This window comes from Anabrus simplex, chromosome 12 (assembly GCF_040414725.1).
Source record: "Anabrus simplex isolate iqAnaSimp1 chromosome 12, ASM4041472v1, whole genome shotgun sequence".
In the NCBI taxonomy this organism is placed as follows: domain Eukaryota; kingdom Metazoa; phylum Arthropoda; class Insecta; order Orthoptera; family Tettigoniidae; genus Anabrus; species Anabrus simplex.
In genome coordinates, this window is record NC_090276.1 from 29,099,342 (window position 1) to 29,115,831 (window position 16,490).

The window sequence follows — 16,490 nt, forward strand, 5'->3', positions numbered from 1 at the left end:
TACTTTCATAATGTCCAAGCCAACAATGAGACTAACACTGGTCAATGAAAATATCAGTTCTTTTCTAGCCCATACCATAAATCACAGTGCACTGTAAACACCGTGTCCTATGGTAAGGGCTACAACAGATTTGTTACTTTCATAAACCTGTATCAGTCTCATCCTTGACTTGACATACCTACTAGCAAACATACTGGTTGTTCATGTGTCAAGGTAGCCTGAAAAGACAATGATTAGAGTTGTGATGGAGGGAATGCCAAAAAAACAAAACAAAAAGAAATGCCCTTTGATAGACTACAGCTGTGATGGTGGGATGAGTTGGAAAATAACACAAAGTACAGATGCAGCATTTATTATCCTGTCCTCAGAAATGAATTTCGAATGGACAGACTCCAGCTTTAGATTAATGTAGATTCAAAACTTCTCTTCTCCAGTAACACTTATTAAAATGTCACCAGTGAAACACATAGGTAATTCAGCACCAATGATGACTGACTTAATTCATGAAACAAATTCCAACCAAGAATACATTTCTTAAAAAAAAAACACATGAAGTAATTCTGTAACAATCTCAAAATATACAATTTTGGGCGGAGAAACAGAAGAGCATATGGCATGTTATAGAAATTCAGTTTCTTATTTTTTATTTAAGTTTAATTTCAATATGTATCTTCATTTAATAACTTCTATTTTGAATAGCTTTTCACTGTAAATGCCAGAGATTTAAGAATGGCAGGAGGGCTGGTATGTAGTTAAAATGGTACATGCAGTTCACCTCCATTGGGGGTGTGCCTGAGAAGAGTTGCATCACCTCAGAATGAGGATACAAGTTTAGTTTGTTTATCAGATAAATCTGAGAGTAATAAAATTCCAAGAAGTAAATTACATAATTTTTGTTTCTCTAAATCTTATCCATTATATCTTTCTATATAATGATTTGGTATGCTGCACAAACATTTTGCAATTTGCATCTATATAATTTTTCAGCAGTGCATTTTTGTGACAATTTTATTTCCAAACTTAAACCCTAGTTTTATATACAAAACATAGAGAAATTATCAATCTTCTGATGCTAGTTACCTTTTTCAGACTGTCCAACTGCTTGGTCAGTTGTTTAATCTTGTTCTTGTACTGAGCCTTATTCTTAATCATTTGCTTGTTGGCATCATCCAATTGTTTCAGGAGTTGTTCTACACGACTTCCTTCAGGTCCTCCCGTATGCATTTTCTGAAGATCCGAGTTCTGAGTCTGCAGATTTACAACTTTGCTCTGGAGTTCTGCAATACGTGTACTTAAATCATAGCGAACAGATTCTAATTTTTGGTTGCTCTCTTCCAACTGATGCAATCTGAAATTAAAACAAACCCACATACAAACAAGAAGGGGTGATTTTTGTTCCATAGGAAAAACAACAGAATTATCAAGCCTCTTAATAATAATGTTACTTGCTTTACGTCCCACTAACTACTTTTTTAAATGGTTTTTGGAGATGCTGAGGTGCTGGATTTTAGTCCTGCAGGAGTTCTTTTGAGTGCCAGTAAATCTACCAACACAAGGCTGACGTATTTGAGCACCTTCAAAATACCACTGGCCTGAGCCAGGATCGAACCTGCCAAGTTGGAGTCAGAAGGCAAGTGCCTCAACTGTCTGAGCCACTCAGCCCGGCATCAAGCCTCTTACTAATAATTAAAGAGCCGATTTTCATGCAATAACAGGTTAGATTTCAACGAGGAGCAACACACCTGTGAAGAGTTGCATAAATATGGCCATGCATGGCCATTTAAAAGCCCTATGTATATTCTATACATTTAAACCCCTTACATAAGTTACTTGTGAGATAAGGACTCTTAGAACTAGATGAATCTATCCTATTACAGCAAAGAAAACTGCTCGCTACTACTGATAAGCATCGGACAAAGAACAAGAGATCCAATCCTTCAACAAATAAAGGTATCAGCTAAATGAGGAGAATGTTTTTAAGGCAGGAAAATGAAAGACCCCCTAGGCTTTATAAAACTGAAACTGCCTGGATCTGAACAGAGCAGGAATTACCATAGGATGCTGGATGGAAAAGACGAAAGAGAAGGAGAAAAGTCTGCATATAACGAGGGCAAGTAAAACATTCATCATCAACCTTCCACCTCTGCCATTGCCATATCACTCTCCATTTCCGGATCTGCCACCACACTCTTTTCTGCATCATTTTTCACATTCTGGAGTTTGAAATAGTCTTTCCACCTATTCTTTTATCTCCTCTGGGTCTGTTATTATATACCCACTCTTGTCCTTCACCTGTTTTGTGTAGATTTTTTCTTATATTTTATCAATTCGTACAACATCCTTTTTCCACCATTTACCTTCTTTTCCAACCGTTGTGTGAATCACTCTCAGTTATTTTTCTTTTCGTCATTTACCACTTTTTACAATATTTACGTTTTTAATTTCCTGATATTTAATCTTACGTCCTTCTTTCCCATATCTATTCCATTCTTGCCATGCTTTCTTTTCTTTAACAACCTCCTTCAACTTTTCATTCCACTAAAGTGTCTCCTTTTCCTTCACTTTCGTCAAAGTTCTACCACAAATCTTCTCCGCACAGCTTGCAAACGTGTTTTAAAATTTGGTCCATTCTTCTTCTGCACTTTCTATTTATCTTTTAATTTCCATTCTTATGTTTTCTTCTGTCTTGTTTCTTTTACTCTCACAATTTTAACCATTTTCAATTTTGCCACCACTACTTTGTGGTCTCTATCAAATGTCTCACCTGGTAGTGCTGTTACATCCATTAACCATTTACGATTTATTTTCTCAACCCAAAAAATAATCAATAACTCTTATTGTCCTCCTGTCATTCCAGTCATATCTAGTGATCTTTCTAATATTCTTCTTTCTAAACCAAGTGTTACCCACAATCATTCCATTTCTCTTACAAAAGTCAATATATGTATTTCCCTCAGCGTTTCTTTCTCCATATCCAAATGGACCTATCACTTCCTTCTTTACCAATTTTGTCATTTCCAACTTGTGCCATTGAGGTCTCCCATGACTATCACTTCCACAATTGTGATTACTTCTTTGAATGTCTCCAAGAATTCCTCTATATTCCCCTCACTGTTTTCGATTTGGGGTGCATAAACTTGAATGAAATCTTTCACTCCATCTTCCGTCCTCGGTCGTACTCTTGATTATTCTATCACTTACGTAATCTAACCCACATTTTCATCCACGATTTTGTTAACGATCATTCCTACTCCATTCTCTGCCTCTCCAGTATAGGTTGTACTCTCTACTCATCCTCTTCACTCCGTTCCCCTTCCACTTGACCTCACTCAGTCCCATCACTGCAACATTTTCCCTCTCATCTCATTTTACCTGTCAGCGTCCTAACATTTATTATTCCCACCTTCATAATATTAAATGTTGTCATATGCCTTCTCAATATAGAGAAAAACTATGAACAGATTTTTGCCTTCAAGGCCTGAAGCCACTATAATCTATCAGCTTCGAGGTCCGTATTGATAGTTTGAGTACACAAGTATGAAGGATGAGAGTTTTCCACCCTTGGCCGTGCGCGTAGAGGCGCGCGGCTGTGAGCTTGCATCCGGGAGATAGTAGGTTCGAATCCCACTATCGGCAGCCCTGAAAATGGTTTTCCGTGGTTTCCCATTTTCACACCAGGCAAATGCTGGGGCTGTACCTTAATTAAGGCCACGGCCGCTTCCTTCCAACTCCTAAGCCTTTCCTATCCCATCGTCGCCATAAGACCTATCTGTGTCGGTGCGACGTAAAGCCCCTAGCAAAAAAAAAAGTTTTCCACCTAATCAATACTTTATTTTACAACGTGTCTAAAATTTTAATTACATTAAAAGATAGAACTGGTTTTGACCTGTTAAATAGGTCATCGTCAGCTGTTGATGAACCTGCTTATTCAATAGAGTCTGTACAGAATAAAACATTACTAAGATTAAACATGAATGCCATTATTATAATAAAATGCTTTAAGTTAAGATATATACATATGGTACAACTTTGAAGTTAAAAGGCTTTGTTTGACTTCCGAGAGTCCCATGAATGCCACATATTGCAAAAATTATATTTGCTATAATGTTAAAAATAGGATACAATTCTTAGAGTCTAAAGAGTCACTGACATCCTGGTGTCAAGTTCAAATATCTTATGTTATAATGCCAACATTATGTCCAGCAGTTGTATAAGGTAGATTCAAAAGTGCATAGTTGGGCTGCAAATATGCGGGGAACGTTGTGTTCAGTGGAATATGAGGTTCTGTACTCATTTACCAGCTTCAGGAATATCAGCTGAGATCTACATAAACCACTTAGAACACTCAGAAATTAGCAAAATTAATAATATACATAGGTGAATCAAAAGGTTAGTGGCACTAACGCGCTGCAGCAGCGCGCTGTGTGTCGCAAACGTGGGCACAGCGGAGAAAGGGACAGACACAGCCCACACGCCTGTTAGGCAGGTCTCTGTGGTGTCTCGTCTAGTATTGTGTAAATAGTGGCCAAATGCAATGGCGCGTCAACTGGACGTTCACTCCAAATATGAGGTGCGCATAACAATACGATTCCTATGGGCCAAAAAGAAGAATTGCACGGACATTCATCGTGAAATTAGTGCTGTGTATGGGGAGCGGGCCATTTCCCGGCAAGGTATCGTAAAGTGGTGTCAGCAATTCGAAACCGGACGCACGGATTTCACGGACAACCATCGCGAAGGCAGGCCCGCAACGTCCAGGACCCGTGCAAAGGTCAACAGTGTGAATGAGTTCATTAGGCAGAACCGGCGCATTAAACTGAGAGAAATCGCGACGCAGCTGAACATGTCGTATGGCAGTGCGTTCGCCGTTGTTCACGAGGACCGTCGATATCGTAAGCTGTGTCAAAGATGGGTCCCACATCTTCTCACCGATGAGCACAAGGGACGTTTCCAATCCTCCCTGGCATTTTCGCAACGCTATGCCGCAGACGGCAACGGGTTTCTGCGGCGAATCATCACAGGCGACGAAACGTGGGTCCACCATTTCACCCCCGAAATGAAGCAAACATCAATGGAATGGGTGCACCCCTCATCACCACAATGAAAGTAGACCAAGGTTCAACTTTCAGCTGGTAAGGTTATGGCGACAGTGTTCCTTGACATGGAGGGTTTGCTGCACGTGGAATTCATGCCGAAAGGAACGACGATCAACATGGCGTCATATTGTCAAACGTTGCACCAGTGGCGTAAAGCGATTAAAGAGAAGCTTGTCGATGCCGGCTGCATAGAAATTTCCTCCAGCGTTCCGCAACCACTCGGAGACAGCGGCCTTCACCTTCTCATCGGTCTGGAAACGTCGACCACCGAGCTCCGTTTTGAGCTTACCGAACAGATGAAAGTCACATGGCGCTAGGTCGGGACTGTAGGGTGGATGTTGCCAGACCTCCCACTTGAAACGCTGCAGCAGTTCTCACGTTTGGTGGGCCTTGTAAGGTGTTGCGTTATCGTGCAACAAAATCACACCGGCGCTCAATTTCCCCCAGCGCTTCTCTAACGAGAGGACAAAAATGGAAGGGGTCCAACACTTTTGAAAAATGGAGGCATTGGCCAAAAGAAAGGCAAGGCCCACAAAAGGCATAAAAATGAAACTCCCTAGGCCTCGAATGTTCTAATACTGTCAGGGTTTGAAAACAACAAGAGTTTACCAAGAGAGGTCGGATAGGACAGATGGAAGTGAGGAGCCTGGCACAAGTAAATGGAAGCAATGCCAGGACTCAGCTAAGGGCCCTGTGGTCACCAAACCACACTCCCAAGTCAAGAATCCCTTTAAGCCCATGAGAACGGAGCATTATTCCCCTGTAGTTGGAACATTTTTGGCAATTTCCTTTCTTAAACAGGGAATGATTATTTTATTTACAATCTGCTTTACGTTGCACTGACACAGATAGGTCTTATGGCAATGATGGGATAGGAAAGGGCTAGGAGTGGGAAGGGAGCGACTGTGGCCTTAATTAAGGAGAAAATGGGAAACCACGGAAAACCATCTTCAGAGTTGCCGACAGTGGGATTTGAACCCATTATCTCCCGAACGCAGCCTGACAGCTCCGGCTCAAACTGTGCAGAAAACTGCTCAGTTGTCATTCTTCTGTTGTTGGTGGCCTAGGTCTATTTTTAAAATTTTTACTGCTGTACTGAAACACTCTGAAATTCCAGTTTCAACATTATCCAACTCTTTTTCTATTTTATTAATAACAGGCACAGACACCATATGCAGCAGACATGTTCATACACTTTTTCACAGGAATAGTGAAACCATTTTTCTTGTTTTCCTCCTTCATAAATGTCAAAACATTAGCAATAATTTCCTCTCGATTGTCCTACTTACCGTATTTGCTTGCATAATTGTGCCACTTTTTAAGCAATTTTAACTTTTTTTTTAAAAAAAGGGGAAATTATGCTAATTTTAATCTAAAATAAGGATGGAATTTCACCACTTTTTCTGTCTGATTCTCCAGCAAACACTGGATACAGATCTCCTCCTTTAAAGAGAAAGGTTGTTCTTCTTCATAAATCCACACAGCCACTCTCTGCTTGTTTGTAACTGTGAAATTCTTATACTGCTTTTCTCTGCCCCTCCAGTGCCTTTAATTGTAGCATTTTGTGCAGAGCTGAACAGCTGCCATCTCTTACACTAGTTACATATTTTAACAGTTCTGTTTCAATTTCTGCATACTGTTCTTACAAGGGGCGTCTGTGCAAAAATAAAAACTATTTACGTGTTTGGGGTAAACTCTTTTTAGTTTTTGACATAGTCTCCTTTTAGGCTTATACACTTCATCCAACGATGCTCTAGTTTGTTGATCCCTTCCGAATAATAGGATTTGTCCAAGTCTGCAAAATATCCATTAGTGTTTGCAATCACCTCCTCGTTTGAATAAAATTTTTGTCCCGCTAGCCATTTCTTCAAATTGGGGAACAAATAGTAGTCCGAGGGAGCCAAGTCTGGAGAATAGGGGGGATGTGAAACGAGTTGGAATCCTATTTCCATTAATTTTGCGACCACAACTGCTGAGGTGTGTGCAGGTGCGTTGTCGTGATGGAAAAGGACTTTCTTGTGGGCCAATCACGGGCGTTTTTCTTGCAGCTCGGTTTCCAAACAGTCCAATAACGATGAATAGTTTTACCCTTTTCCAGATAGTCAAGGAGGATTATTCTTTGTGAATCCCAAAAGACTGTCGCCATAACCTTTCCGGCCGAAGGAACGGTCTTCGCCTTTTTTGGTGCCGATTCCCCCTTGGTAACCCATTGTTTAGATTGTTGTTTGGTCTCAGGAGTATAGTAATGTATCCATGTTTCATCCACAGTGATGAAACGATGCTTTAAGTCCTCCGGATTCTTCTAGAACAGCTGCAAACCATCCTTGCAACACTTCACACGATTCCGTTTTTGGTCAAGCATGAGCAATCGCGGCACCCATCTTACAGATAGCTTTCTCATGCCCAAATGTTTATGCAAAATATTATGTACCCGTTCAGTCGAGATGCCCACAGCACTAGCAATCTCACCCACCTTAACTCTTCTGTCATCTATCACCATATCATGGATTTGATCAATGATTTCTGGAGTTGTAACCTCCACAGGCCGTCCGGAACGTTCAGCGTCACTTGTGCCCATATGGCCAGTTCGAAAATTCTGAAACCACTTATAAACTGTTCTAATCGAAGGTGCCAAGTAACCACAATGTTTATCAAGCTTCTCTTTAGTCCCCTGAGGTGTTTTGCCTTTCATAAAGTAATGTTTAATCACCACACAAAATTCTTTTTTGCCCATTTCTTGAAAATCACTCGACTTCCTTGATTCACACAAATGCCAAACACAAAGAAATAGACCAATATGGCTGAAACTTGGTGTGCGTTCATTGAAGAGATGCTACTAACTAAACATGACCTCGATACGCGCCGGTGGTGCCATCTCTCGGACTTTGCACGGACTTTTCAAACCACCTTCGTATTTTGGTCACAGAAATGATAAGGCTGTCTTCTTGGTTCACTGCAACTGTCTATTTTATTCATGCCAGTAGCGAACATCTGCTGGCTTTACACAAAACTCAGGCGATGCAGCACGATTGGTATCATTTTCTCTGAATTCAATCACTACTAATTTAAACTGTGCATTGTAACTCCTGTTTTACTTACCCATCACTAACCATTATTCACTTGCATTATATACAAATCATTAACAAAGAGACTGGTGTATGTTATGGAACAAGAGCGCACCTCCTGCGTGGTTACGACTAGCATACTAGTGATGCGTGCACATCATGAGTAATTTACTGAGCAGTACAGTCTTCTTACTGCAGTGTTGCCGCTTGTGCTTCTCAGTCACCGCATACAAACTCATGGTCAGGCATTGAAACAATAGGGCGACAGCTAGAAAGGTGCTGTTGAACGTAAGATATATTTTAGATAATGAATTTAATATTTTATTCCATTTAACGTGGCTAGACCGTATGTAACATTGTTATTTATGGATTAAATGACCCAGGTTTCGGAACGCACTGGCTACACAATATGTTTTAACACTGTTGCCGTCAGTGTAAGCTCTTGACGTAGACTGTCTTGCATTTTGAAAGTTCTAGTGGTTTAATATCGCACTGGCACATTGAAGGTTTTCGGTGACCCAAGGATGGGAAGGTAGCAACCAGAGCTTTAATGAAGGAACACCCCCAGCATTTGCATGGTGTGGAAATGGGAAACCATTGAAAACCATCTTCAGGGCTGCTGACTGTGATATTCGAACTAACCCATCTCCCAAATGCAAGCTTACAGCTTCATGACCCTAACCACATGGCCAACTCGCTCGGTTGAAAAGAAATGAAGTGTTTTAAAATGTACATGGCAGAGAAAGTGGCGGATACGTTGAATCATTTGCAAGTGAGCTGGTCGCTCAAACACTACGTTACCTTATGCATGTGTAGCTGCTAAAATTTGCATCCTTTACTGGAAGATTATGGGCCACAATCCATTCATTAGCGCTGTAACCATGAGGCCGGCTTTGTATTTTGATACTGCACAGTGTCTAGCCATGGCATATTGAACACCGCTATGTGCATATTTGTTGCATTATTCAACGAACGAATGTTACGTTTAAAAACACCTTAATGTTGCCATGACTGCAGATTTTGCACACACACAAAAAAAGTGGAAAACACACTGATGACAGAAAACTTTTATATAATCATGGTGGAAAAACATGAAGTTTTATTTCCCCCAAATTTCCAATTCAAAATTAAGGGTGGGAAAATTACACCAAGGGGAAAATATGACGTGGGTCAGCATAGATGTTGATTCCCATAGGGAATCTGAAATATTTGTCCCGAATGAGTAAATTTATAATACCAATATAAATTGTCCGTTATTGGACATTATACATTTTCCAGCTAACTCATTCCTGGTTGCCAGTGTTTCACCCTCGTGTGCTAGGTTGGGCTCATCAGTTGGTACCTAGCACACCTACCAAGACACTGGCTAGTGCATACCGTGGAGGCCACTGCGTAGGCTACTTGGAGCCACCGGCAGTGCCAATGCACTATGAGAGACTTTGTCTCTTTACCAAAAATTGACAGTGTTATGTGGCTGAAGATGTTGATAATATACGAAACATGTACCACTTTTGACCATTAAAAGTTGCCTTAAGCAATCATTGTATCGACTAGGTGGAAAATAAATAAATACTTAATTGTGAATCTTTTGGTAGCTTTCTCAACTTTTATGGAAAATTGGTATAACATTATATGAACAATCTTAAACTGATGCAGTTTTGAATTCACCTACAAAAATTTGTCAAAAAGAAGACGAAAGGTAGATATCTCCTTGTTTCATTGGTGTCATTGTTTAAATAATATATGATGGTACAATTTATGTTAATATAGGCAAAGATCTCTGGAAAAGGTGTGCTTCCTACTGAAGCTTTGATTTAAGGTAAACCCCCATTTAAGGTTTTAAAAAAATCAGGTCCCTGTAAAAATGTTAAATAAGGATTCTACTGTACATAAAGTGTAACAATAACGTCTGGCCAAAAAATCCGGACACATTCCTCACAGGTAAAAGAAAATACATTATATGGACATGGGTCAGGAAAAGCTTTACTTCCACGTTAGAACTTTTCTACAACTCAACATAGTTTATTAATAACGTGAAATACCCAGGAACAGAACGTACCAGCATACCACATGTAATGATCAAAATTCCCTCCGCTAGCATTGATACGAGCATCAAGTCTGTAATAAACACTAAACAATTAGACGCTACATGTAGTAAGGCAATGAAGTGAGTCGCATGTGAAGATTACCTTAACTCTTATAGTGCCAGGTGGCCAATCTATCGGCCATGCGAGCTGCTACTACAAATGCCAGGGTGGGGGGGGGGGGCAACCTGTCGGCCACATTCTTCTTTTGCATGTATCTTCGTGTCCTGCTGCACGAGGGCAGCATAAGTAATACCGCAGGAAAGATTGAAGCTTTTACTCTCCAGAAATATTGACAACACGCAATATTGATATCAGTGAAGTTTTATAAAAGCTTCCTTTCGACACATTGTAAATTTCGCGCGTGGTAGCTCTGCACACTACCGCTTCATGTCACGTGTTTGTTATCTCCCTAGTTTATACGTTTCTTACAACAGTGTGAAGATGGATAAGTACATGAAAGATGATTAAAATACGCAATGTTTTAACAATAAGTGATTCATTAGAGAATAATTTATTGACTGAAAAGTGTTCGAAGTAAAGAAGAGGTTATTGTGTATTTAACCCGTGTGTCCATAATTTTGTAAAATTTCATAAATCTCAAAAAGTACTGTCAAGAATTGTATAAATATTAGTTTTCTAAATTCAAAATCAGCTGAATATTCTCACAAAGGTATCATACCCAGGATAAAAATACACAATAAACACAAAAATTAGGTCAAATTTTGAAACTTAGTTTTTCAAAAAATAATAAAAAATTCACACACTTTTAAATGGAGAAAATGGAACGTTGTTGCAATTACAGTCACACTCACATGTTCTCTATTCACCTGTGTGTTATAGAAAAAAGAACAGGGATTTACCTGCAAAAATGTAAATAGGAGAATGTTTTTCCTTAGTGTGTGTATTTTCAATAACATTGTCTTGGCATTCTTAGCGCAACCAGTACATTACAGCCTGGCATCAAAAGGGTTAAGTCAATATATGTTACTTCGGATATGTCCCACTAACTACTTAAACGGTTTCTAGAGATGCCAAAGTGCCAGAATTTAGTCCTGCAGGAGTTTTTTTTACGTGCCAGTAAATCTACCAACACGAGGCTGACGTATTTGAGCACCTTGAAATACCAGCGGACTGAGCCAGGATCGAACCTGTCAAGTTGGCATCAGAAGGCCAGTGCCTCAACCATCTGAGTCACTCTGCCCAGCTACCTTGTCAAATGGAACACAAAACAATGGGAGAGAACCTAAGAATTCCAACTTAACCAGACATGACCAAGAGACCACATGCAATACTCCAGGGATACAGAAACACCTCCAGGATTCAAAGCGATGGTGGGTTGGTCCATGTATCAATGCTAATGGAAAGTATTTTGAACAGTTCATGTAAAAAAAAAAAAAAAGTTTCACGTGGTATGCTGGTAAGTTTTGACCCTGTGTGCTTCTCATGATTAAGGGGAGGAGGACGACATTACAGGGAAAAGCGACATAAAAATAGGTAAGATTTGAATTTGAATATCTTATACCATTTTTGGAATATAAATTAAAAACTCTCAGAACAGGTAAATTTGGACTTTTTCTTAACAGTTAGCATCCTAAAAGTTTTTAACATTACTGTACTAGGAAACGGAGTTATTCAATACTTTTTAAATATAGTAAAATATAATTTTTAGTATTCATCCCAAATTTCAGGCACATTTTACTAAGGAACTATTAAATATACACAGCTGAAATTAAACATTCTCTTTATGTGTACTGTCATCTGTAAGATAGTCTTAAAAAAACAAGAAATTTATCCCTCAGTGACGCACAGGGCGTATTTTTTGAATTTTTTTTTCATTTTCAAGATCAGAAATTTAAAGTGTCTGAAAATAAAAAGGAAGTATAATTTTTGTTCTAACCGAAGTCTTTTATCACACACCAAGCCTACTAAGGCATGGTTCTGAAATTTTACTTCCTGAAGTACAGCCATTACCCAGAAAAGTGTACCTGAAATTTGAGATGCATACTAAAAATTAAATTGTACTATATTTAACCCTTTCAGACCTGAAAGAAAACTGGAGGTGTGAAGTTTTGTTTGTACGTCAAGAACTGACTAAAATGCTCCTCAATACACATATTAATAGTTTATTATTATTATTTATTTACATATTTTACGCCCACATTGGAGCACTGAAATCAATACATTTGAGTTAATTTATTCTTCTTCTTCTCCCAGAACTTTTTCATCCTCTCCGACCTGGAAGCCCTTTGTGTGTCCGATATAGTATATTGTTTCCGTTCAACTGCTTTTAGTTTGAGACTTATGCTTTTGATTAATAGTTTATTTTACAAAATAAAAACTAACATCCGAAAAACAGGACCCACACAATTGTGCGTATCAAAATTCAAAACCTCGTATCACGTACGATGGTGTAGCTTCAAAATTTACGTTCACTAACCAATGTACACACTTCATTGAATATATTCCGGTATTCAGTAAAGCTTCTAGATTAATATAAACGCAGTAAATAAATACTTACTTTCGGCACTACTGCTTCCTGCCATCTCGCCGATCAACTGTGCTTTTTAAACTCTTCTTCCTTCGCCCTGGCGGTCAAGCGCATACTAAAATCAATTGAAATACACGCCACGTGTCCTGCACAATCACTGCAGTCCGGTGTAGCGCCGAAAAAACATCAAATACGGTCAGGGATAACTAAAATACGAACCCGCACAATTGTGCGTACTCGGTCTGAAAGGGTTAAAAAATATAGAATAACAGTATTTTCTAGTAATAATGCAAACTTTCAGGATGCTAACAGTTATTTGAAGATGTACAAGTTTACCTGTTCTGAGAGTTTTGAAGTTATATTGCAAAAACGGAGTAAGATATTCTAGTTCAAATCTTACCAATTTTATGTCACTTTCCCCCATAATGTCATCCTCCTCCCCATAAAGTAGTATGTAGAGCTGAAGAAAATGAGCTGTAACATGGAAATAAAGCATTTCCACAGCCATGTCCATATAACATATTTTCTTCTTCTATGTGTGAGGAAGGTGTCCTGAAATCTTACACCCTATATACTGGTTGAGCTTACCTTCTGTCCTTTGCTTCTATCTGTTTCATGAGCTCTTGTTTCTCCTGCTTCATTTCCGCCTCAAGACTAATAAAGTTGTGCTGCATTAGCCTCATCTGCTCGCGAGTATCATCCAGATTATCCTGAGTAAATTTCCTCTTTTTCTCCTTCTCTTCAGACATCAGTGCTATGGCTCTTGTCCTGGCATCTATCACCTCATCTTTCTCCTTAAGATTCTCCTGCAGGTCTAGAATGCTTGCCTCGAGTTGAAGGATCCTGCTGTTTTGTTCCATAATCTTCTTGTCCTTGTATACCATCTGAGCATACATCTCCTGTGGTTGGAGAGGTTCTGATGACTCAGCAAGGAGAGAAATGCCACCCTGAAAGTAAGACAGAGCACTGGAGTTTGAGAGGTGAAGACCCTAACCAAATTAATACATTTTTAGAAATGGCTTTACAGGGCAGTTTCTCTTAAAACATTTGGGATCTCATATGTATTAGCCATCCTAGTTGAATGGTTAACTTGCCCATTCATATAGCAGAAGATTACAATTTGAGCCTTCAAGATGGACATACTAAAAATTATGAGCATTTTAAAAGAAGTGAACCTTTAAGGCTTTTTATAATGTTCCTTCAAGTTTAAGCCTTTTAGAAATTTTTTAATGTACTCATTTTCTGGAATTGGCTGAAAAAGTGCCAGACTTGGTCAAAATTTAAATCAGATGAATTAAATCACTGATTATTAAACCATAACTTTCATCAAATGATTTTTAGTATTTAAAATTTTTAATATTATTTATTATTTCTTTTTAAATGCCAGTCTAACAATGCACAAGCATAACAGCCAGCTTAAAATTCAAACTTAAAGTTAACTGTTAATATTCGTGCCAGAGGACTGGAGTAAGGGTATAGAAATATCTATATTTAAGAAGGGTGACAAGAAGGTATGTGATAATTACCAAGGAATCTTGCTCACATCACAAGTTATATGAAATTAATTTCATTTTGGTCCATATTGATGATTTATCACTATCAACAATGATGAGAAAGTCCACATATTCAATACTGTATATAATATGTTAATATTATTTACTACATCAGGACTAGTTTCGAACCTTGTACTGGGTCATCTTCATCCTTAAATTATAAATGGAAAAGAACATTAAACGTAACTTGAAAACACCAACACCTGATATAACACTACATCTTTAGGTGCCTTATGAACTAATGTGTAGATACACAATACCAACACTAGACAGAATGGCTAGTGGGTATAGAGGAATAACTTAAGGTAGTTGTGGGTGGGGAAGGTCAGGTGGGGGTGAATTGGGTATGGGTATATGAACTGGAGGGTTTAATGTTGTATTTGGTTTTCTTTTGATATAAATAGGAAGAATTATGTCAAAAAGAATGTTAGGTTTCTCATTAATTTCATTGATACTGTAATTTGGATTGATGTACTGTTCAAGGTATTTGTAAAGGTTTTCCAAAATGTTAAGCATTACACCTTTCTTTTCTGTTTTTAGAAGGGTTAATAGACGTAAAATTATGAGGGAGTCTGTCACGTGTTGTCCTATTGCTGAGAACCGATTATACCTGACAGCGTTAACATGTTCCATATATCTTATTGAGAAACTGCGACCTGCTTGTCCTACACATGAAGTCTGACAGTCAAGACATTGTAATTTATAAGACTCCTAATCGAAAAAAATTGTTGGTTTGATTGACTGTGTGTCTCTTGTAAAAAATAGAGAAACAATAATTATTCGTTTTAAAGGCTATTTTTTAGGCAACTTGATATATGTTTGGATTATTGAACGTGAACAAGGAGTAAGGTTTTTTTTTTTCATTGATTCTCTAGTTAGGGTGGAAATTTGACATCTTATAGTTGTATATATAATATTGTTAAGGAACTGTTTATTACAGTATAACCATTAGATTTGGCTGTTGATCTTATGTCTAATTCTTTTCTTGGATCTTTTTCTGGATAAGGGATTGGTAAGAACTACCTTATGTTTACCATACTATAGTATGCTGCTTTCTTATGAGAATGAGAATAGAGAGAATCCCTTTGAAATGCAGAAGTTGATTGAGTGGGTTTTCTGAGAATATGATAAGATTTCTGGTGATGTTAAAATCCAAATAACTTAGGAGAATGAGAAGAAATGTGGAAGGACAATTGAAGAAGTGCAACATGGCTTTAGAAATAGACGAATAAAAATAGCCCCAAAACTGACTTTCAACCTATTAGGTCGTGTTACGTACATTTAGTACGTGTTGGAGATTTTAAGTACAGAACAAAAATGGCCAACCAGACACCAGTGGGATCCGAACCCACAACCTCCCGGTTTCATGTTGGTTACTCTACCAATTGAGCTACGGTGCCCTAGGCCATCTTTGTTCTGTTGGAAAGGATCTAAGCTACAGGTCTGGCACTACTGCAATCACACTGTAGAGTGCGTATAAGTCACCTGTTGACAGTCAAGTCAATGAAGATTGAATTTTCACGACCGCATTGTAATTGAAACCGACTCAATTGGTAGAGCAACCGATGCGAAATCGGGAGGTTGTGGGTTCGGATCCCACTGGTGTCGGTTGGCCATTTTTGTTCTGTACTTAACATCTCTTCAACACGTACTAAATGTATGTAACACGACCTAATAGGATGAAAGTTGGATTCGATTACAATGAGGTCATGAAAATTCAATATTAAAAAATAGACCCCATCTTCAGTAATGAGATGGTGGTGCTGATTGTTTTAAGAGGAAGTACAACTAGGCAACCATCCTCTATATATAACTAATCAGAGAGAAAAAAAAGGAAGGGATATGACACTTCGAAAAATGAAGGTATCGGCCAAAGGAAGACAAGAGCCACGTAAGGCATGAAAATGAAAGGCTCCTTAGGCCTCGAGTGCTCTAATACCATCGTGGTTGAAATAGAACAAGAGTTAACCAAGGGAGGCCAGATAGAATAGATGAAAGTGAAAAGCCTGGCACAAGTAAGTGGAAGCAATACCAGGACTCAGCTAAGGGCCCTGTGATCACCAACCCACACTCCCAAGTTAAGAGCCCCTGAAGTGAGTATATTGGTAATTATCAAATGAAAATAAATGAGTAATAATAATAATAATAATAATAATAATAATAATAATAATAATAATAATAATAATAATAATAATGTTATA

The 16,490-nt window shown here is 38.5% G+C and overlaps 1 protein-coding gene across 1 annotated transcript in view; it reads right to left on the reverse strand.

The window, feature by feature from the left end:
• The window catches only part of LOC136884119 (protein lava lamp), a 124,329-nt gene that overhangs the window by 74,558 nt on the left and 33,281 nt on the right, over positions 1–16,490 (reverse strand). Inside the window, exons 4-5 of the mRNA XM_067156158.2 lie at positions 13,325–13,683; positions 1,081–1,348 (exon numbers count right to left, since the gene is read on the reverse strand). Of these exons, the coding sequence (XP_067012259.2) occupies positions 1,081–1,348; positions 13,325–13,683 (627 nt within the window). The remainder of the gene's footprint in view (positions 1–1,080; positions 1,349–13,324; positions 13,684–16,490) is intronic.